Source organism: Musca autumnalis, unplaced genomic scaffold (genome assembly GCF_047663935.1).
Source record: "Musca autumnalis isolate F117 unplaced genomic scaffold, ASM4766393v1 scaffold_2, whole genome shotgun sequence".
NCBI lineage: Eukaryota > Metazoa > Arthropoda > Insecta > Diptera > Muscidae > Musca > Musca autumnalis.
In genome coordinates, this window is record NW_027411755.1 from 217,252,964 (window position 1) to 217,277,466 (window position 24,503).

The following is a 24,503-nucleotide window of genomic DNA, read 5'->3' on the forward strand; positions in this document are numbered from 1 at the left end:
TAGTCCCTTTGTCCCGGGCCACACTAACAGTAATTTCACTGAAATTTTGACATGAAAGTAAAAGAAAATGTAAAATAAAACGGTCTGTTTGTTTCATACGAATATTGCAACAAAGCAAAATTGCAGAACACATGAAATTACTCTAGTGTGGCCAGGGACTTTCTGAAAAAGGGGTGCTTCTATAGAAGGGGTGCTTCTGTAGTCCATTTCTGAAGAAATGGGTGCTTATGTAGTCCATTTCTGAAGAAAGGGGTGCTTCTGTAGTCCATTTTTGAAGAAAGAAGGTGCTTCTATAATCCGTTTTTGAAGGAAATGGTTTTCTATATTTACTTTCAACAGGAAATGGTTTTCTATATTTACTTTCAACAGGAAAGGGTATTTCTATAGTGCTTTTCTGAAAGAAAGTGTGCTTCTTGAGTCCCTATCTGCAAGAAATGGCGCTTGTATAGAATTTTTTAGAAGAAAGAGTTCTTCTATAATCACTTTCTGAAAGAAACAGTGCCTCTATAGACCCTCTCCGAAAGAAATTGTGCTTCTATAGACACTTTCTGAAAGAAAGGGCGCATCTGTAGTCTCTATCTGAAAGAAAGGTTAATTCTGTAGACACTTTCTGTAAGTTTGGCAAAATTCAGTTCAGTGCGACATGTACTTTTTCGTCCTTTGCTACGAAGAAGGTAAATTTTTTAAGAGACAAGTCCACATGCTTTGCATAATTGGTTCAAAAGCTCAAAAAATCAATAGACGTCACAAGTATTGTGCTAACCTTTTTTCATTAGGTACGAGGCACAGCAGACTGACACTCTTTTACTTGTTTGAAGACGTTTTGTTTCTATTTTTTTTGTTATGAAAAGCAAAATTTTGTGGGAAATATGAGAAAAATCAAAATTTAATTTATTTATCACACACACACACAAACAACATTTGATACAAAATACCAAAACATAATTCCAAACATATTTGCAAATATTCCATATTGCAATACAAGTTGTCAAAACAAAAAATCAAAATAATTATGTTTTTGTTGTAAGTTTTGACGATTAATACATCAAAGTTTATCGAAACAAATAAGCACAACGGCGTAAAGACTTCAAAGTACATGGCACAAGTAAGGAAAACGGCGTTAAATCTTTTCAGAAATTTTATAAAACACGGCAACTCTGTCGGAAATAAAATTTATTTTATTGTAAAAAAAATGAATTTATTGGCTATACATACTTTAATAATTTATATAATTAAAATAATATGGAGGAAATACATATGATAAACATGTAAAGTAAATTTGTATATTTAGTGTTCCCAAATTCCGGATGTTCCCAAAACATATTCTACACTTATAGAATTTTGGGAACTGTTCCCCAATTCAAGAAATGTCCCTGAAAAATGCCCTGTGAAGAAAAAATGTTACCGAAATGAATACAATACAAACATATATATATATATATATATATATTATAAAACGTGGATTTTTAAGAAATATTTTTTGACAAATTATCATAGCGTGGATTTTTAAGAAATATTTTTTAACAAATTATCACAGCTATAAAGGGTTGATTTTTAAGAAATATTTGTTGACAAATTATCATAGCGTGGATTTCTAAGAAATATTTTTTTTTTAAAAATTATCGCAGCTATAAAGCGTGGATTTTTAAGAAATATTTTTTGAAAAATTATCACAGCCATAAGGCTTGGATTTTTAAGAAATATTTTTTGAAAAATTATCACAGCCATAAGGCGTGGATTTTTAAGAAATATTTTTTTTGACAAATTATCACAGCTTTAAGGCGTGGATTTTTAAGAAATATTTTTTTGACAAATAATCACAGCTTTAAGGCGTGGATTTTTAAGAAATATTTTTTTGACAAATTATCACAGCTTTAAGGCGTGGATTTTTAAGAAATATTTTTTTGACAAATTATCACAGCTTTAAGGCGCGGATTTTTAAGAAATATTTTTTTGACAAATTATCACAGCTTTAAGGCGTGGATTTTTAAGAAATATTTTTTTGACAAATTATCACAGCTTTAAGGCGTGGATTTTTAAGAAATATTTTTTGACAAATTATCACAGCTTTAAGGCGTGGATTTTTAAGAAATATTTTTTGACAAATTATCACAGCTTTAAGGCGTGGATTTTTAAGAAATATTTTTTGACAAATTATCACAGCTTTAAGGCGTGGATTTTTAAGAAATATTTTTTGACAAATTATCACAGCTTTAAGGCGTGGATTTTTAAGAAATATTTTTTGAAAAATTATCACAGCTTTAAGGCGTGGATTTTTAAGAAATATTTTTTGAAAAATTATCACAGCCATAAGGCGTGGATTTTTAAGAAATATTTTTTTAAAAATTATCACAGCCATAAGGCGTGGATTTTTAAGAAATATTTTTTGACAAATTATCACAGCCATAAGGCGTGGATTTTTAAGAAATATTTTTTTAACAAATTATCACAGCCATAAGGCGTGGATTTTTAAGAAATATTTTTTAACAAATTATCACAGCCATAAGGCGTGGATTTTTAAGAAATATTTTTTAACAAATTATCACAGCCATAAGGCGTGGATTTTTAAGAAATATTTTTTAACAAATTATCACAGCCATAAGGCGTGGATTTTTAAGAAATATTTTTTAACAAATTATCACAGCCATAAGGCGTGGATTTTTAAGAAATATTTTTTAACAAATTATCACAGCCATAAGGCGTGGATTTTTAAGAAATATTTTTTAACAAATTATCACAGCCATAAGGCGTGGATTTTTAAGAAATATTTTTTAACAAATTATCACAGCCATAAGGCGTGGATTTTTAAGAAATATTTTTTAACAAATTATCACAGCCATAAGGCGTGGATTTTTAAGAAATATTTTTTTTGACAAATTATCACAGCCATAAGGCGTGGATTTTTAAGAAATATTTTTTAACAAATTATCACAGCCATAAGGCGTGGATTTTTAAGAAATATTTTTTAACAAATTATCACAGCCATAAGGCGTGGATTTTTAAGAAATATTTTTTAACAAATTATCACAGCCATAAGGCGTGGATTTTTAAGAAATATTTTTTAACAAATTATCACAGCCATAAGGCGTGGATTTTTAAGAAATATTTTTTAACAAATTATCACAGCCATAAGGCGTGGATTTTTAAGAAATATTTTTTAACAAATTATCACAGCCATAAGGCGTGGATTTTTAAGAAATATTTTTTAACAAATTATCACAGCCATAAGGCGTGGATTTTTAAGAAATATTTTTTAACAAATTATCACAGCCATAAGGCGTGGATTTTTAAGAAATATTTTTTAACAAATTATCACAGCCATAAGGCGTGGATTTTTAAGAAATATTTTTTAACAAATTATCACAGCCATAAGGCGTGGATTTTTAAGAAATATTTTTTTGACAAATTATCACAGCTTTAAGGCGTGGATTTTTAAGAAATATTTTTTAACAAATTATCACAGCCATAAGGCGTGGATTTTTAAGAAATATTTTTTAACAAATTATCACAGCCATAAGGCGTGGATTTTTAAGAAATATTTTTTGAAAAATTATCACAGCTTTAAGGCGTGGATTTTTAAGAAATATTTTTTTGACAAATTATCACAGCCAAAAGGCGTGGATTTTTAAGAAATATTTTTTGAAAAATTATCACAGCCATAAGGCGTGGATTTTTAAGAAATATTTTTTGAAAAATTATCACAGCCATAAGGCGTGGATTTTTAAGAAATATTTTTTGAAAAATTATCACAGCCATAAGGCGTGGATTTTTAAGAAATATTTTTTGAAAAATTATCACAGCCATAAGGCGTGGATTTTTAAGAAATATTTTTTTGACAAATTATCACAGCTTTAAGGCGTGGATTTTTAAGAAATATTTTTTTGACAAATTATCACAGCTTAAAGCATTATTCTCCTCAAATGACTCACGATGCTGTAATATTAACCTTATTTGAAATTCTAATTTACATTCAAATATCTTTCCGCCCATTGTCTGCCTCTGTGGTATTCAGTTTTACATTGTCTCTGAACCACCTCCTTTGTATACAAATTTAGTTTGCTTCTTTTTTTGGCTTCTGATCACCCATTCACCCAATTTTTTGGGATTTTAGCCAAAAAGATACAAAACCAAAAAATTGTTAAGTGGCGGCACAACGTCAAATGTCGACAAAACGTCAACAACTTTCAAATTTCAACAATACAACAAAAATGTGTTGTGCAACATTTTGTGCGTTTTTGTCGTTTTTGTTGTTTTCAATGATCGGTGGCAACAACACCACTAATCTCATCTGTTTGCCAATCCCCAACCCAGTCCTTGGCCTGCTTCGTTGTTTGTTTGAAATGGTGCCATTGTTTTCACAAAAAACCAACAGCACAGAGATATTCATTTCCTTGAACGTGTCCTCATAAAGAAAATTCTCCTGTGGGTTCATGATTTACCTAGCGTGGATCCATTGTAACATACAAACAACATGTATGGATATGAGCGACAATGTATTGTTGTTATTACCAGACGCCTGCCTGTTGCTTTGACGTTACTGTGACCAGAAATATTGCTGATGATGGTGTTTATTTTGGTTGCTATTTTGTTGTTGTTCCCTAGGTTTGTTGCTGTTCCCTAGGTTTGGGGTTGCCGTTGTTTTTTGTTTGTCATTTCATTGGCATTAACAATTATTTAAGTGGCAAACGACAACATAAACATTCAATGTTTTTTTTTCTTCTTGTCTTTTACCTCTAAAATGTTGATTTTTTGGTCAAAAACCAAAACAATTGTTTTATAAATCCAAGACACCATTCAAGTAGGAAGCCCACCTTTGATAGTTTATGGAAATAGAAAAAAGTTGAATTTGCGGAAATTGTAAAAATTGGCATGCATTACCACATAGAAGACATTGTCAACGTCTCGATGGCTTCTACGTTTGTTTGTTGCAAATTCCATTTTCCCCCCAATTGAAATGAAATGTGACAAAATTTCCGATATTGTCATTGATTTGAAAAATCTACCATTTTTGGAAAATTGGGCAGTAAATTTTTATGTCTTTAACTATTGTCAAATGTACTAAATTGTCTAAGTATGGACAGCTAAGTGGAGGGTAATATTATTGGCTAACGTAAAGGAAATATTTTCAAATTTATTTGGATTGTTTAGAGGAAGTGGCTAAATGTGAGTGGAATTTCAAATTTCCGATAATATCATCATCAAAGCTTGGTAGCGGGAATAGAGTTTGCCAAATTATATAACTCCATATTTTTACCACACCTAAAAATATGCATCAGACATGGAATGCACATAATTGATGGCGTTTCTTTTTCAAAATGTTTAAGATTATCAAATTTCCTTTCAATAAGTATAAACATCTCTAAATGTAGAACTTCTTATAGGTTTCCTCAAGTTTCAAAAATGTATGATTCCTAAAAGTATGCATCCGTCTTTTGATTAAAATTCATTTTCCTAAATTCATTGTGGTATACCTATGGTCTTGTGGTTATTTTATAACTTACGAATTTAAGTCTTGCATATTTTAATAATCTTTATCATATTCCAACAAGAATTCAGAATAAGTCAGTATATCGTTACATTTTTAACTTTATGATCAGGTCAGCTGATAATTTATTTTATGCCTTAAAATATGCAACACTTTCTGCGTGCTCACTGCTACGAGACGTGGTTCTTCAAGGAATATTTTTGAAGGACCATTGCTGAAGCTATGAAGCGAGGATTTTAAGAAATATTTTTTGGTAAAATATCACAGCTATAAAGAGTTGATTTTTAAGAAATATTTTTGGAAAATTATCACTGCTATAAAGCGTGGATTTTTAAGAAATATTTTTTGACTAATTATCACAGCTATAAAGCGTGGAATTTTAAAAAAAATTTTTTTGACTAATTATCACAGCTATAAAGCGTGGATTTTTAAGAAATATTTTTTGACTAATTATCACAGCTATAAAGCGTGGATTTTTAAGAAATATTTTTTGACTAATTATCACAGCTATAAAGCGTGGCTTTTTAAGAAATATTTGTTTGATAAATTATCACAGCTATAAAGAGTTGATTTTTAACAAATATTTTTGGAAAATTATCACAGCTATAAAGCGTGGATTTTTAAGAAATATTTTTGACTAATTATCACAGCTATAAAGCGTGGATTTTGAACAAATATTCTTTGACAAATTATCACAGCTATAAAGCGTGGATTTTTAAGAAATATTTTTGACTAATTATCACAGCTATAAAGCGTGGATTTTTAAGAAATATTTTTTGACTAATTATCACAGCTATAAAGCGTGGATTTTTAAGAAATATTTTTTGACTAATTATCACAGCTATAAAGCGTGGATTTTTAAGAAATATTTTTTGACTAATTATCACAGCTATAAAGCGTGGCTTTTTAAGAAATATTTGTTTGATAAATTATCACAGCTATAAAGAGTTGATTTTTAACAAATATTTTTGGAAAATTATCACAGCTATAAAGCGTGGATTTTTAAGAAATATTTTTGACTAATTATCACAGCTATAAAGCGTGGATTTTGAACAAATATTCTTTGACAAATTATCACAGCTATAAAGCGTGGATTTTTAAGAAATATTTTTGACTAATTATCACAGCTATAAAGCGTGGATTTTGAACAAATATTCTTTGACAAATTATCACAGCTATAAAGCGAGGATTTTTAACAAATATTCTTTGACAAATTATCACAGCTATAAAGCGTGGATTTTTAACAAATATTCTTTGACAAATTATCACAGCTTTAAAGCGTGGATTTTTAAGAAATATTTTTTGACTAATTATCACAGCTATAAAGCGTGGATTTTTATGAAATATTTTTTGACTAATTATCACAGCTATTAAGCGTGGATTTTTATGAAATATTTTTTGACTAATTATCACAGCTATTAAGCGTGGATTTTTAAGAAATATATTTTTTACCACTGCAAGAATGCCGACCTCTCATTTATGTTCGGCTCATTTTTTAATGTTTTCTTACCCGACATTATTTTCATTTGTTTTTATAATCCACTTCAAACTGATGCCCATAAATTGTATCACACAAAAAACCCTTCCCCATTTTGCATTTTCTTCTTCACTATGAATAGATCTCACAACAATTGCGGAAGCTTAAAAAGTGAAACTATTTATGGCTGGCCTGCTTTATGCTGTCATGCCAAATAATTGTTGTCTTCTGTAGAGTTGACATCTGTGCAATTGGCAAATTCATATGAAGCATAAGCAAGCGACATGCCTGTCTCCTCCGAACACACAGAGAATTGAATGTAATCATGATCTTTATGCTTTGTTACACACAAAAAAAAGCTATGAGCTTGCCACACGTTTGCTGTCGTTGTCTAATCAAAATTGCAAATTTCCATGAAAAAAAAATGCTGAAAATTTAACTTGGCCTGCCATAATTTTATTTACAGCTCAGTGAGTAAAATTGCATAAAATTAAAATAATTATTGGCGAATCCATTGCAATGGAGTGGAGGCTTGTTGGCTGGTGGGCACAATAGTTTTCCAGTCTTGCATTGCAGTCATTATGGCGGCAATTGTCCAATTAGATATTGTGAGGTTTATGACACCCGGCCATAATGAATGATAATATTTTGACACATATTTTGTGAGCTGGCAAATCTTTTTTAACCACAGTGGAAACATGAAAAACAGAAAAACATTCCCAAAAATCCACGCCTTATGGCTGTGATAACCTCTAGAAAAATATCCCCTAAAAATCCACGCCTTATGGCTGTGATAACCTCTAGAAAAATATCCCCTAAAAATCCACGCCTTATGGCTGTGATAACCTCTAGAAAAATATTCCCTAAAAATCCACGCCTTATGGCTGTGATAACCTCTAGAAAAATATTCCCTAAAAATCCACGCCTTATGGCTGTGATAACCTCTAGAAAAATATTCCCTAAAAATCCACGCCTTATGGCTGTGATAACCTCTAGAAAAATATTCCCTAAAAATCCACGCCTTATGGCTGTGATAACCTCTAGAAAAATATTCCCTAAAAATCCACGCCTTATGGCTGTGATAACCTCTAGAAAAATATTCCCTAAAAATCCACGCCTTATGGATGTGATAACCTCTAGAAAAATATTCCCTAAAAATCCACGCCTTATGGCTGTGATAACCTCTAGAAAAATATTCCCTAAAAATCCACGCCTTATGGCTGTGATAACCTCTAGAAAAATACTCCCTAAAAATCCACGCCTTATGGCTGTGATAACCTCTAGAAAAATATTCCCTAAAAATCCACGCCTTATGGCTGTGATAACCTCTAGAAAAATATTCCCTAAAAATCCACGCCTTATGGCTGTGATAACCTCTAGAAAAATATTCCCTAAAAATCCACGCCTTATGGCTGTGATAACCTCTAGAAAAATATTCCCTAAAAATCCACGCCTTATGGCTGTGATAACCTCTAGAAAAATATTCCCTAAAAATCCACGCCTTATGGATGTGATAACCTCTAGAAAAATATTCCCTAAAAATCCACGCCTTATGGCTGTGATAACCTCTAGAAAAATATTCCCTAAAAATCCACGCCTTATGGCTGTGATAACCTCTAGAAAAATACTCCCTAAAAATCCACGCCTTATGGCTGTGATAACCTCTAGAAAAATATTCCCTAAAAATCCACGCCTTATGGCTGTGATAACCTCTAGAAAAATATTCCCTAAAAATCCACGCCTTATGGCTGTGATAACCTCTAGAAAAATATTCCCTAAAAATCCACGCCTTATGGCTGGTGATAGTCTCTGGAAAAATATTCCTTAAAAATCCACGCCTTATGGCTGGTGATAGTCTCTGGAAAAATATTCCTTAAAAATCCACGCCTTATGGCTGGTGATAGTCTCTGGAAAAATATTCCTTAAAAATCCACGCCTTATGGCTGGTGATAGTCTCTAGAAAAATTTTCCTTAAAAATCCACGCCTTATGGCTGGTGATAGTCTCTAGAAAAATATTCCTTAAAAATCCACGCCTTATGGTTGGTGATAGTCTCTAGAAAAATATTCCTTAAAAATCCACGCCTTATGGCTGGTGATAGTCTCTAGAAAAATATTCCTTAAAAATCCACGCCTTATGGCTGGTGATAGTCTCTAGAAAAATATTCCTTAAAAATCCACGCCTTATGGCTGGTGATAGTCTCTAGAAAAATATTCCTTAAAAATCCACGCCTTATGGCTGGTGATAGTCTCTAGAAAAATATTCCTTAAAAATCCACGCCTTATGGCTGGTGATAGTCTCTAGAAAAATATTCCTTAAAAATCCACGCCTTATGGCTGGTGATAGTCTCTAGAAAAATATTCCTTAAAAATCCACGCCTTATGGCTGGTGATAGTCTCTAGAAAAATATTCCTTAAAAATCCACGACTTATGGCTGGTGATAGTCTCTAGAAAAATATTCCTTAAAAATCCACGCCTTATGGCTGGTGATAGTCTCTAGAAAAATATTCCTTAAAAATCCACGCCTTATGGCTGGTGATAGTCTCTGGAAAAATATTCCTTAAAAATCCACGCCTTATGGCTGGTGATAGTCTCTAGAAAAATATTCCTTAAAAATCCACGCCTTATGGCTGGTGATAGTCTCTAGAAAAATATTCCTTAAAAATCCACGCCTTATGGCTGGTGATAGTCTCTAGAAAAATATTCCTTAAAAATCCACGACTTATGGCTGGTGATAGTCTCTAGAAAAATATTCCTTAAAAATCCACGACTTATGGCTGGTGATAGTCTCTAGAAAAATATTCCTTAAAAATCCACGCCTTATGGCTGGTGATAGTCTCTAGAAAAATATTCCTTAAAAATCCACGCCTTATGGCTGGTGATAGTCTCTGGAAAAATATTCCTTAAAAATCCACGCCTTATGGCTGGTGATAGTCTCTAGAAAAATATTCCTTAAAAATCCACGCCTTATGGCTGGTGATAGTCTCTAGAAAAATATTCCTTAAAAATCCACGACTTATGGCTGGTGATAGTCTCTAGAAAAATATTCCTTAAAAATCCACGCCTTATGGCTGGTGATAGTCTCTAGAAAAATATTCCTTAAAAATCCACGACTTATGGCTGGTGATAGTCTCTAGAAAAATATTCCTTAAAAATCCACGCCTTATGGCTGGTGATAGTCTCTAGAAAAATATTCCTTAAAAATCCACGCCTTATGGCTGGTGATAGTCTCTGGAAAAATATTCCTTAAAAATCCACGCCTTATGGCTGGTGATAGTCTCTAGAAAAATATTCCTTAAAAATCCACGCCTTATGGCTGGTGATAGTCTCTAGAAAAATATTCCTTAAAAATCCACGACTTATGGCTGGTGATAGTCTCTAGAAAAATATTCCTTAAAAATCCACGCCTTATGGCTGGTGATAGTCTCTAGAAAAATATTCCTTAAAAATCCACGACTTATGGCTGGTGATAGTCTCTAGAAAAATATTCCTTAAAAATCCACGCCTTATGGCTGGTGATAGTCTCTAGAAAAATATTCCTTAAAAATCCACGCCTTATGGCTGGTGATAGTCTCTGGAAAAATATTCCTTAAAAATCCACGCCTTATGGCTGGTGATAGTCTCTAGAAAAATATTCCTTAAAAATCCACGCCTTATGGCTGGTGATAGTCTCTAGAAAAATATTCCTTAAAAATCCACGCCTTATGGCTGGTGATAGTCTCTAGAAAAATATTCCTTAAAAATCCACGCCTTATGGCTGGTGATAGTCTCTAGAAAAATATTCCTTAAAAATCCACGACTTATGGCTGGTGATAGTCTCTAGAAAAATATTCCTTAAAAATCCACGCCTTATGGCTGGTGATAGTCTCTGGAAAAATATTCCTTAAAAATCCACGCCTTATGGCTGGTGATAGTCTCTAGAAAAATATTCCTTAAAAATCCACGCCTTATGGCTGGTGATAGTCTCTAGAAAAATATTCCTTAAAAATCCACGCCTTATGGCTGGTGATAGTCTCTAGAAAAATATTCCTTAAAAATCCACGACTTATGGCTGGTGATAGTCTCTAGAAAAATATTCCTTAAAAATCCACGCCTTATGGCTGGTGATAGTCTCTAGAAAAATATTCCTTAAAAATCCACGACTTATGGCTGGTGATAGTCTCTAGAAAAATATTCCTTAAAAATCCACGCCTTATGGCTGGTGATAGTCTCTAGAAAAATATTCCTTAAAAATCCACGCCTTATGGCTGGTGATAGTCTCTGGAAAAATATTCCTTAAAAATCCACGCCTTATGGCTGGTGATAGTCTCTAGAAAAATATTCCTTAAAAATCCACGCCTTATGGCTGGTGATAGTCTCTAGAAAAATATTCCTTAAAAATCCACGCCTTATGGCTGGTGATAGTCTCTAGAAAAATATTCCTTAAAAATCCACGCCTTATGGCTGGTGATAGTCTCTAGAAAAATATTCCTTAAAAATCCACGCCTTATGGCTGGTGATAGTCTCTAGAAAAATATTCCTTAAAAATCCACGACTTATGGCTGGTGATAGTCTCTAGAAAAATATTCCTTAAAAATCCACGCCTTATGGCTGGTGATAGTCTCTAGAAAAATATTCCTTAAAAATCCACGCCTTATGGCTGGTGATAGTCTCTAGAAAAATATTCCTTAAAAATCCACGACTTATGGCTGGTGATAGTCTCTAGAAAAATATTCCTTAAAAATCCACGCCTTATGGCTGGTGATAGTCTCTAGAAAAATATTCCTTAAAAATCCACGCCTTATGGCTGGTGATAGTCTCTGGAAAAATATTCCTTAAAAATCCACGCCTTATGGCTGGTGATAGTCTCTAGAAAAATATTCCTTAAAAATCCACGCCTTATGGCTGGTGATAGTCTCTAGAAAAATATTCCTTAAAAATCCACGCCTTATGGCTGGTGATAGTCTCTAGAAAAATATTCCTTAAAAATCCACGCCTTATGGCTGGTGATAGTCTCTAGAAAAATATTCCTTAAAAATCCACGACTTATGGCTGGTGATAGTCTCTAGAAAAATATTCCTTAAAAATCCACGCCTTATGGCTGGTGATAGTCTCTAGAAAAATATTCCTTAAAAATCCACGCCTTATGGCTGGTGATAGTCTCTGGAAAAATATTCCTTAAAAATCCACGCCTTATGGCTGGTGATAGTCTCTAGAAAAATATTCCTTAAAAATCCACGCCTTATGGCTGGTGATAGTCTCTAGAAAAATATTCCTTAAAAATCCACGCCTTATGGCTGGTGATAGTCTCTAGAAAAATATTCCTTAAAAATCCACGACTTATGGCTGGTGATAGTCTCTAGAAAAATATTCCTTAAAAATCCACGCCTTATGGCTGGTGATAGTCTCTAGAAAAATATTCCTTAAAAATCCACGCCTTATGGCTGGTGATAGTCTCTGGAAAAATATTCCTTAAAAATCCACGCCTTATGGCTGGTGATAGTCTCTAGAAAAATATTCCTTAAAAATCCACGCCTTATGGCTGGTGATAGTCTCTAGAAAAATATTCCATAAAAATCCACGCCTTATGGCTGGTGATAGTCTCTAGAAAAATATTCCTTAAAAATCCACGCCTTATGGCTGGTGATAGTCTCTGGAAAAATATTCCTTAAAATCCACGCCTTATGGCTGGTGATAGTCTCTGGAAAAATATTGCTTAAAAATCCACGCCTTATGGCTGGTGATAGTCTCTAGAAAAATATTGCTTAAAAATCCACGCCTTATGGCTGGTGATAGTCTCTAGAAAAATATTGCTTAAAAATCCACGCCTTATGGCTGGTGATAGTCTCTGGAAAAATATTCCTTAAAAATCCACGCCTTATGGCTGGTGATAGTCTCTGGAAAAATATTGCTTAAAAATCCACGCCTTATGGCTGGTGATAGTCTCTAGAAAAATATTGCTTAAAAATCCACGCCTTATGGCTGGTGATAGTCTCTAGAAAAATATTGCTTAAAAATCCACGCCTTATGGCTGGTGATAGTCTCTGGAAAAATATTCCTTAAAAATCCACGCCTTATGGCTGGTGATAGTCTCTGGAAAAATATTCCTTAAAAATCCACGACTTAATGCTTTGATAGTCTCTAGAAAAATTCCGTACTATCTCTAACATCACAACAATGATAAATTAATTCATCAACATTAAAAGGAGGTAGCATTACAATCATATTCCTCTATACCATTCATCAACAGCAACTACCGCTGCCATAGTCTCTACTTCAAACATTAGCAGCCGACACAACTTGTGGATGATGTTATCTTTTCACTACAGAGTTGTGAAAACATCAACATCAAATTAGTCAAACGGATTAATGTAGTTGCGAATATGCTCTGCCGTCTATTGTTTGCCGTTAAAGATAATTGGAGCATAGCTCCATCAACATAGCCTACTGCCACTACTCATATTGCGTAATAACATTTTCCAAGAAATAAAAAAATGTTTGCAACATTTGGTTATATAGGTTCGTGTCGTCACCATATATGGCCACTGAATTGTTAGGTTATATTATTTTTGTTGAGAAAATGGAAAAAGTTATCTTCTCTACGTAGTTAATTAGGTTAATAAGTGAATTTGGGTCTAATCAGCTGTTTTGAAGTTTGTTTCTTTAACTCCTAAAAGTATGCAATGCTCATGTTTTACAAACTACATTGATTTGATTGAAGCGAAGTTGTTGTGAATGGAAGTTCACCTATTGGTCTTCTTGGGTTAAAATACTTTCTATAGATCTTCTATAAGTGAAAAAACTTCTATAGACCTTTAATTGTTGGAGAACATCATATTCCATATAGATCCTATATGGGTCTTCTATACATTAAAAACTTTCTGCAGGTCTTTGTGGTTGGATGACCTCCTAGGGAATTCTATTGATAATAGAGTTTCTATTGGTCCTACCTTCTTTAGCATAGGAAGAATACCTTGTATAGGTCTTCTATGGAATAGACTATCATTTGTAAATCATCTATAGAGTAGAGTTCCTTAGGGTTTCCCAGAGCAACATTTTGTTATTGTTTATGACAACATGTCCACTAGTTGCTTTAGAGGAAATTTATTAGTCATTTCTACGCCATAATCTTGTATGGTATTTTACTCACTTTTAATTTATTGTAGCTTATTTATCATCATTAATTTGCGTGAAGTCCTACATTAATACTCAGCAGGGTGTAAAACTGTAAATATAGTTAATCACATAGTTAATCCTATTCACTCCTAAAAGTATGCATCACACATTTTGAATCTAGTTTCTCTTCTGTTTATTATTATTGCTCTGTTCCAGAACCTGCAAGAAGCTACTATTTTTTACTACGATAGCATTTTTTCCTTTATGTTATCGGAAAAAATAGTAAAAATTAGTAGATTCTTGCAGTACTGGAACAGACCATATATTTAGTCAGTTGCTATTATTGTTAGATTACTAATGCATTTTGAACGAAAAAAGCCGACCAGATACAAAAGAATAATCCCGTGTCTAGGATTTTGACATTTGTTCTGCTCTCCCAATTCACTTTAATTTTTATTCTTTTCTGTTTCTGCCGTATAGTAGTTAAACAAATTTACTTTTATAGTATGTCATATAGTTTCCACCTTCGTTCATTTTCCGCTCCTCATTATCCTCATAAAAATGTCTAGTCGTCTAGTAATGTAAAATTTTTGTAGTATTCCCTAGCTTTTATATCCTTTGCAATGTTAATTGAATTTAATAGTAATGATGACGCGATTACTGAGATGATGATGACTGCATTTTTCGTTGCCGCAAGTCGCGACTCTTAATGAGGTAATTCTTTTCAAATAGAATCCAAGTTTGCTGCTTTTTGTCCATTCATTGCCATTTTGGTGTGGTATTCTAACGTAAGACAGATGATTTTGCGGGTCATGGTTGTCAAAAATGAGGAGTGAGTGTGGTGGCTATGCAAATATCCTGTTAGCGTGTGAAACAAGTGCACGCCATATTCAATTTCGAAATAAATATTGAGGTCATAGACAGTAAATAACAGCAAATAGCGATTGTCTTCAAGGTCATTTTGAATATAAAGGATGGGAGGATATTTGAAATGGAGAAAGATGAAATCTTCAATTGGTTATTCAACAAAGACTACCTGTAGCTATATTCTATAACGACTCTCCTTAGTTTTTAGCTATACACTATTCAGAAATCCATTGGACTTCGGACAAAATATCTGATATTAAGAAAATTCAAATAAATATTTAATTAAGGGTTGGGGGGCAAAAGTAATAGTAGCCGACCCAAAAATTCAGTATTCTCAGCGGCAACTTTGTGAGTACTTAGTTATTAGTTACTTAACTTATATACGGGGATTTCTGAGTGAAATCGGACACTTTTTCAAGATGAGGTTTTTGATTTCCTTTATTTTTTGCTGCGGTGATGCTGCTCATTAGCAAAACATTTTAGTATATTTTCAGATTTTTTTGGACTAACCGCTCCAGAGATATCGCGCCTTGAAAAAGTCAAATTCTGTAAAAACTACATGCAAAGAAATACTCATAACTTCTTTAATATTGGTCCAATTTGAAAAAATCTTTTTTTTGTATGTTTTGTTGTTTTATCAGCTGTTAAATAAAAAATAGCAAAAAAATTTGCACAGTAGGCTTGGATGCTATTTCCGCGATTTAATATTTAAAACCAATTGTTAAAGATGTTCGACCCCTTCGATTTTCTTTAATTTTTTTTGTATTAAACTGCGTTCAATTACAAAAATTTTAAGTCATATGTGGTAAAGGGATTCGGACGATTACTATTTTTTCTGAATTTTTTAAAATTTGTCAATTCAATTTTTCCTTTATAACTTTGTGCAAAATTTATTAATTTATTAAAAAAATAAAAGTTTCATTTATAAATATTTGTTTTGATTTTATATTTATGAATTTATCTCAAACATCTTAAAAACAGCATCATTTTTCGATTTTGAAAATGCATCAGCGAAAATTCCATTAAAGCCCACTGTGCATTTTTTTCTATTTTTTATGATAAATATATAATATATAATGATAAATATGTACTCTTAGCTTCAAAAATACAGGAAATACAAATTTTGGACAAAGGTATAAAGGAAAATTTGTAATGACAAATCTTAAAAAATTCAGAAAAAATACTAATGGTCCGAATCCCATTACCACATATGACTTAAAATTTTTGTAATTGAACGTAGTTTAATACAAAAAAATTTAAAGAAAATCGAATGGGTCGAACATCTTAAAAAATTGATTTTAAATATTAAATCGCGGAAATAGCATCCAAGCCCACTGTGCAAATTTTTTTGCTATTTTTTATTTAACAGCTGATAAAACAACAAAACATACAAAAAAAGATTTTTTCAAATTGGACCAATATTAAAGAAGTTATGAGTATTTCTTTGCATGTAGTATTTACAGAATTTGACTTTTTCAAGGCGCGATATCTCTGGAACGGTTAGTCCAAAAAAATCAGAAAATATACTAAAATGTTTTGCTAATGAGCAGCATCACCGCAGCAAAAAATAAAGGAAATCAAAAACCTCATCTTGAAAAAGTGTCCGATTTCACTCAGAAATCCCCATACATTGTTTAGAGATCCATTAGAATTCGGTCAGAATGAACGCTTTTTCTTGTGTTTTTCAAGGACGTGGGTTCAAATCCAACCCTGGCTCAGCTGATTTTATTTATTTGAAAATTTTGCCTATTAGGGCGAAGATCATTTTTAGTATTAATTTCTCGTTGGAATCGAGCTTAATGACCATTTATTTTTAAAGCCCTCCACCAAATGGAGGGTATAATTAAATTCGTCATTCCGTTTGTAACACATCGAAATATTGTCGGATACCCTATAAAGTATATATATTATTGATCAGCATAAAATTCTATGTCGATTTAGCCATGTACGTCTGTCCGTCCGTCCGTCTGTCTGTTGAAAATGAGATATATCGGCCCACGTTTTGATATAGCCCCCCATAGAACGGTATCTCCCGATTTTCGGTATTTTTAAGGTTTTAGCTTCATTATCCTACCAAAATGGCTGAAATTTTGTACTAAGTCTACGTTAGTGGTATAAAACTTTCCCCCAGAACTTTGTCGGTATCGGTCCATGCCTTCATATAGCCCCCATAGAACGGTACCTCCCGATTTTCGGTATTTGGAAGGTATTAGCTTCATTATCCTACCAAAATGGCTGAAATTTGGTACTTAGTCTAAGTTGGTGGTATAAAACTTCCCCCCAGAACTTTGTCGGTATCGGTCCATGCCTTCATATAGCCCCCATAGAACGGTACCTCCCGATTTTCGGTATTTTGAACGTTGTGGCCTCAATATACCACCGAAATGGCTGAAATTTGGTATTTAGACTTCGTTGGGGGTACTCAAACTTCCCCTTTAAATTTGTCGGTATAGGTGGTGGAGGGTATAACAGGTTGGGCCCGGAACTTAACGCCGTTCTTACTTGTTGCAAGTGAAAAAGGAAAGCCGAAGATGCGAACCCACTCAACCAACAACATGTATGTTTCGCCTTTGGTAGAGGCTCTTCAGACATATCGGCTGTGGAGCGGCTTCTCTGTAATTAAACTTTTCTTCTTTCAAATGCAATTTTTATACTTATGCTAACGAGGGTAATGTACACTTTCATACGGGCAAAATGAGCCTCATCGGTATAATTGTTTTAGGCCCTATATATGTTTGGATGAAAAGTGTTTCAGACGATTTGTAGTTGATTTAGCCATGTCCGTCCGTCTGTCTGTCTGTCTGGCTGGAGTGCAGGATAACTCGAACGGATCAACCGATTCGGTCCAAATTTTGGCTTTCGTAATATTTTGTCCAAGCTTAGTTTAAGTTCGAAGATGGCTTATATCCGTCCACTCTTTCCGGTACCTCCCCCATAAAATTTCGGAAATGTTTGGAAAATTTGTGCGCACGATAACTCTTAAAGAAAGTAACCGATTTGGTCCATACTTTGCAAATTGTGAAATTTCTACCCGACTTAGATGAGGTTCCAATATGGACTCAATCTGTTCACTCCTTCGGGTATCTCCCACACAAAATTTGGGAAAAGTTCAGTTTTTGATTTTTTTGTAGCAACTTGCGTTCACTGCCCCCCATTCGACGCTATAAATTTCATCAGGGGCAAGTCCATACTTCCTGAGAAAACACCGTGTGAAGTGGTTGGAGCTCTTGATAACTCTCGAACGGATCTGACGATTCGGTCCAAAATGTGGCCTTCGTAATATCGATCCACTCCTTCACAAAAACTCAAAAATGTTCGGACAAATTGTGCGCACGATAAGTCTTGATTGGGAGTGACCGATCCATACTTTACACATCCTAATATATCTACCAGATCAGGTTCGAATGTGGACTATATTTGTCCACTCCTTCGGGTACCTCCCACACAAAATTCCGAAAATATTCGCTTAAATGGTACGCGCGATTTCTCATAGACGTAGCAACCGATTTGGTCCAAACTTTGAATCTTTAAATATTGTCGAAACTTAGTTTATGTTTAAAGTTGGCCATATCTGTCCAATCCTTGCGGTACCACCCACACAAATGTTCAACATTTTTGTGTGGTCAAGGGTCTGTTCGAGGATCCTTTGTACAATTTTACCGAAGGTTTTTCTAGTGGCCCTCTTTATAGCGGCCATATCTGTCCAAGGTGTTTATGGTGGTGTTTACTCCTTCCGGTACTTCCCCCACAAAAGTTCGAAAATATTCGCTTAAATGGTATGCGCGATTTCTCATAGACGTAGCAACCGATTTGATCCAAACTTTGGATCTCTAAATATTGTCAAAACTTAGTTTATGTTTAAAGTTGGCCATATCTGTCCAATCCTTGCGGTACCACCCACCCAAATGTTCAACATTTTTGTGTCACCCACACAAATGTTCAGCATTTTTGTGTGGTTAAGGGTCTGTTCGAGGATCCTTTGGACAATTTTACCGAAGGTTTTTCTAGTGGCCCTCTTTATAGCGATATTATGTTTTTCGGAGGCTAGTGCGATAAAAAAAGCCCCGCAAATTGTTGAGCTTTAATCCTATCCATACTTCTGTCGCTTCATACGCCCAAAATTTTGAAACCCCCCGAAATACATACGTTTTTTTTGGGAAAAGGTATTTCAATCCACTGAGGCTGGTATATTTCTGTCGGCAAAGCCGACTGATACTTTTTTCTTGTTTGTTAATTAAAACATTAATATTAAAAAATGATCTTCGCCCTAATACACAAAATGATTTTTTTTTTTTTTTTGAAATTTTGCCTGTTAGGGCGAAGATCATTTTTAATGATTTTTATTAATTTTCTCGTTTAGAGTTAAGCTTGATGATCGGAAATTTTGTGCAAGGGAAAAAGGAAAGTCAAGGACTCGAACCCACACAGTCACCAAATTACGTTACCTGGTTGCGCTGTTGGTGAAGCAGCTCTTCAGACGTATCGACTGTTGAATGGCTTCTCTGTCCTACAACTTTTAGTTTTTCAAATGCAAATGTGTTTTTATACATTAACGGATAATTGGCTGTTGAAATGTATTTCTTCACGACAATCGCTATTTTGCGCTTCGATACGTCTGAAGAGCTGCTCAACCAACAGCGAAACCAGGTAACGTAATTTGGTGACTGTGTGGGTTCGAGCCTTTGGCTTTCCTTTTTCACTTGAAAAAAATTTCCGATCATCAAGCTTAACTCTAAACGAGAAAATTTATAAAAAAGATTATTTTTCTATTTGGAGCAATATTTAAGATGAGAGATAAGTATTACTTTGCACAAAGTTTTTACAGAATTCGACTTTTTCTAGGCGCGATATCTCTTTAACCGTTAGTCAACAAAAAAAAAAAGTGAAAATGTTTTGTTGATGAGCTGCATTACCACAGCAAATAATAAAGAAAATCAAAACCTCTTTTTGAAATAGTGTCCGATTACACTCAGAAGTCTCCCGCATATAGTTTCTATTAAATTTTTTGTATCCGATACTGATTTGTATTATAAGAGGTGCAATCTGTAATTCAATTCAAATATTGTTGAGCTCTCTTAAATTTTTTGGGAAATAAATGCAGTTTTGATTATCTATAGCGTCAGTATGTATATAAAATTTAATTTTTGCACGATAAAAAATTCAGTCAAGATTCAAATGTGTAAATTGAAATATTGGAATATCTTGATTGTGGAAAAATATTTTGTAATAAAATTTACTACATCTTTTTATTTCAAACTGTGATGATCATTAAATGATTCTTCTTGCCATATAAATCATAAAACACTTCCCGAAAAATCTTCTTCACATGTGATACCATACCAATAAAACTTACAATATTGGTTGTACAAAAACAAAACAATCATTAACAATTCTGCAATTATTGAAAATATCAAAAAACTAAATTTTTGTAAATTATTCTTCCCAGAGAAATTGGATGAAAAAAACAAATCAGCATGAGACAACTGCTCGTCACAACTAATTTCACTATAAATAATATTTTTTTAATCATTCGACTATAAGTGTAGTCTTAAGTTGTTTTTTAAGTTTGATTTTTGGCGCATTTCAAAAAAATCTTATTGGTAACATTTTGTTTTCTTTTTTTCTTCTCTTCTTTTTTTTAAATGGAATTTTTTGCCAAAAAACCAAAAAATTATATATGAAAAAAACAACCCTCACAAACACACACTTAAAAATCTCTATCAACTATTCCTACATACATTTTGATTTTTGAATCAACTTTCAAACGTAATGAAACGCTAAATGAATCAAATGTAAATGACCATCACACTGCTCTGGTGGCTACAATGAACGAACCGACATTGCCATCAAACGTTCTTCTAATTTGACAATGACACTGCTATCGCTCGCTCTCTATCATGATCATCATATCAAATGTAAATTTTCGCTATCTACAAACACCACGTGCCACCCACCACCACAACCAAAAAACCACCCACTGCTGTCACAACTATGCTTAACTCTCACCTATTTCCTACTTCATCATTTGTATTTTACGCCTACCTTCAACGCTGCTTAGTAGAACTGTATCCAGTCTTACGCAGGCCATGATTAGTGGCGCCATGGCTGGCAATAATCGCAAAAGAGCCTTTAGTACACCCCATATAGCCGCCAATGTAGTACAACAAATGCTTGCCACCTCAGTATCAGCCACTGGCGGAGTAGCAACAACCATGCAGAATCCTTCCACCTCATCATCATATCACTTAGTGCCCTCCACAACACAAGCGGGAGATCAACATTTGCAACAACAACAACCAAATGTGTATTTCTATAATAAAACCTCTTCGGGACGTTCTTCTTTCTGTGTAGAAGATAGTGTGTGGAAATCGACAAATGGCATGGAGGCCAATCCTCAAATTGTGGCCTCGGATAGTAGTATTTATACAAACTTGGCCTTGGGTGATGAACGCTACAGGTTGCCAGAAGAATTTTGCAATACGGTATTGAGTCCGGGGGTTAGTATTACAACCAGCCATCACGGTGGTGGTGGTGGTGCTGAAGAAGAAATGGATGAAAATGAAGAAGATATTGATGAGGCCTCTGATCAATTTTCTCCCCAGCTATATGCAACAGTACAACCAATTTCTTCACAACCCATACCCATAAGTCCAGGACAATCACCAACTCATTTGGCTGTTGGTGGTGGTGGTGGAACAGCCACAGGCGTAGCAGCAGTAAGTGGTGGTGGTGGTCAACGAAGCCCCAGGGCCCATTCACCTACCAGTCATTTAGCCTATAGTGCCAGTCCCGTTGCCGGGGCTTTTGGTTATTCACCATTCTACAGTGGTTCACCGGAGGGACAAAATAATGGTAGTGCTCAAAGTTTGCCGCCAAAGAAAATTTCCTTTAGCTATGATCCATCATTTGGTACGGCTGTTAATCGTTTGGCCATACCACAGCAGCAGCAGCAACAACAACAGCAACCACCACAAATGCGTAAATTTTCCCAGCCAATAAGTCAATTCAGTACACCAATACAACCGGCCCACAGACTATCCACGATATCGATTGAAAGTGCACCAGGATCCTTGGTTTATGCCACCTCACCAACATCGGGCGGTTTTGCCGCTAATCCAAACAGGTCAGTAGACAAAACAAAAGGATCCGAAGTTATGTGAATGTTAACCTCTCAGCATCTTATCATTCAAAGACCACAACAGAACCAGGGCTGTGTGTATTATAAAAAAACGAAATACTAGAAAACATGGTGCCTTGTCGTCTGTCTATAACCACCACTATCATCGTCAATATAAATATATAGCATCATAGCATACGTTTGTTTTTATATACATTTAATATTGTTATATGTGTCTTGTCTCTTTCTAATAGTTTGTCTGAAAATGAGCACAAGAGAGCCATTCGTTATGCCTGCTCCAATGATTTTTAACGACGAGAGAGGCCTTACTACAAACAAATCTCTCGTTACATTCATTGTTCGTTAATATTTAATATCTAAATGTATTTTACTCTCTTTCTCTCTCTTTCACACACTGTCTGTCTTTTGTTCAAAATTGTTGTTGTAATTCTGATTTATTCTAAAATTTCTATTATTGTTACGTTATATTTTTTATATTCACTGTCATGGTTTGTGCATTGCCTTTACAAATCATTTGCAATAATTCTCAATTGGTTGAACATATTCCAAAGTGACATCAACCATCTTCTTTATTTTGATTGATAAACTGCATGGTATAAATGGAGTCCTTTAAAGAGGATATCCATTTCAAATTCCCATTTTTGACAACTTCAATTGTCCCTACATTTTTGTAACATATTTCTATTGTGTGGGTCTAATTTGGTTATTATTTTAGTTCCACTACTACTTACTGTACAAAGTGAAGTCAAATTTTATTTTTTCTACATTTTATAATTTTTTCCTTGTCTAAAATATTGAGTAATTGACAAACAATTTGGATTGATTATTGGCTGCGCTATTGATTCCATGTTACAAAAACTATATTTTGACTTTACAACAATGTACCTAAACTTATCTATGTCTGTGTATTTCTCATCAATTATATTATCGCAGAGATAATTGGGCATGAGGTGCTTGGTCATGAGCTATTCTTATTTGAACATTTTATATATGTATGTATGTGTCGTGTAAAATTTTTTAATTCATTAATTTTTTGAAATACAGTTTAAGACACCAAAGGTAGGTATTATAATATTTATATTTTATTTTTGTTTAAGAATTTATTAATTAACTCAAATAATTTGTTAAGAAATTAACAGAGTTCGCTCAGAATGTCTGAAGATAAGAAAAGTCGAAGAAAATATTAATGTAGCAGGTTATTGAAATTGTAAATGGTCGCAAATAATACAAAACCCTTCGAGTTTAGTTAATGGAAACTAGTCTTAACTAATGGACATTGTTCAGAAATCTATCAGAGTTCGGACAGAAAGTCTGAAAATATGCAAAGTCGAAGTAAATATTAAAGAAACTACTGGTCAAAATTCCTAATGGTCGTCCCAAAAATTCAGAATCCCGAAAGGGTACTTAGAACAAGTTTTAACTTATTCACATTTTTCAGAAATCTATCAGAGTTCGGTCAGAATATCTAAAGAAATAAAAAGTCGGAGGAATAATCGCAGAAATATTGGTAATTTAACTTGGTTATGGTCGGAAATAATACAAAATCCCCATATACTACATAGGTATTGTTCAGAAATCTATCAGAGTTTGGTCAGAACGTCTAAAGATAAGAAAAGTTGGAGAAAAGATTGACTTAACTGGTGATTAAAGCTAATAAGGGTAGCACATAAATCTGAATCCTCCGAGGCAACTTAGAACAATTATTAATTTACAGACATTGTTCAAAAATATATCAGAGTTCGGTCAGAATGTCTGAAAATAAGAAAAGACGAAGAAAATATTCAGACTACTTAAAAAATTCTTAACTTATAGACTTGGTTCAGAAATCTATCAGAGTTCGATAAGAAATGTCTGAAGATAAGAAAATTCTGAGAAAATATTGATGTAACTGGTGATTGGTTAGTGGTAATGAAGGTAAATAGTGCAGAAATGATCGCAGAAATATTGGAAATTGATTTTGGTTATGGTCGGAAATAATACGAAATCTCCATATACTACATAGAACTGTTAAAAAATCTATCAGTTTGGTCAGAACGTCTGGTAATTAAAGTTGATAAGGGTAGCACATCAATCAGAATCCTTCGAGGCAACTTAGAACAATTCTTAATTTACACGCATTGTTCAGAAATCTAACAGAGTTCGGTCAGAATGTCTGAAAATAAGAAAAGACGAAGAAAATATTGATTCAGCTGGCGATTGAAGTTGTTAATTACTGCAATACTCGAAATACTCAGAGGCTAATTAAAACAATTCATAACTTGTAGACGTTGTTCAGAAATATATCCGAATTCGGTAAGAATGTCTATAGATAAGAAAAGTCGGAGAAATTAACGCTGAAATATATGTAATTGAACTTGGTTATGGCCGGAAATAATACAGAATCCTCATAGACTACTTAGGCTTTGTTCTGAAATCTGTCAGAGTTTGGTCAGAACTTCTAGA

General features: G+C 33.7%; 1 protein-coding gene across 7 annotated transcripts in view; it reads left to right on the forward strand.

Annotated features, from left to right (window-relative positions):
- The window catches only part of bun (TSC22 domain family member bunched), a 735,547-nt gene that overhangs the window by 211,491 nt on the left and 499,553 nt on the right, over nucleotides 1-24,503 (forward strand). For 3 of the 7 annotated variants that reach the window (XM_073970879.1, XM_073970878.1, XM_073970881.1), the window contains exon 3: nucleotides 20,982-22,046. The exons of 2 other annotated variants lie outside the window; for them this stretch is intronic. In XM_073970879.1, coding sequence (XP_073826980.1) covers nucleotides 20,982-22,046 — 1,065 coding nt within the window. The remainder of the gene's footprint in view (nucleotides 1-20,981; nucleotides 22,047-24,503) is intronic. 2 more of the 7 variants (XM_073970880.1, XM_073970882.1) reach the window with 1 other exon arrangement.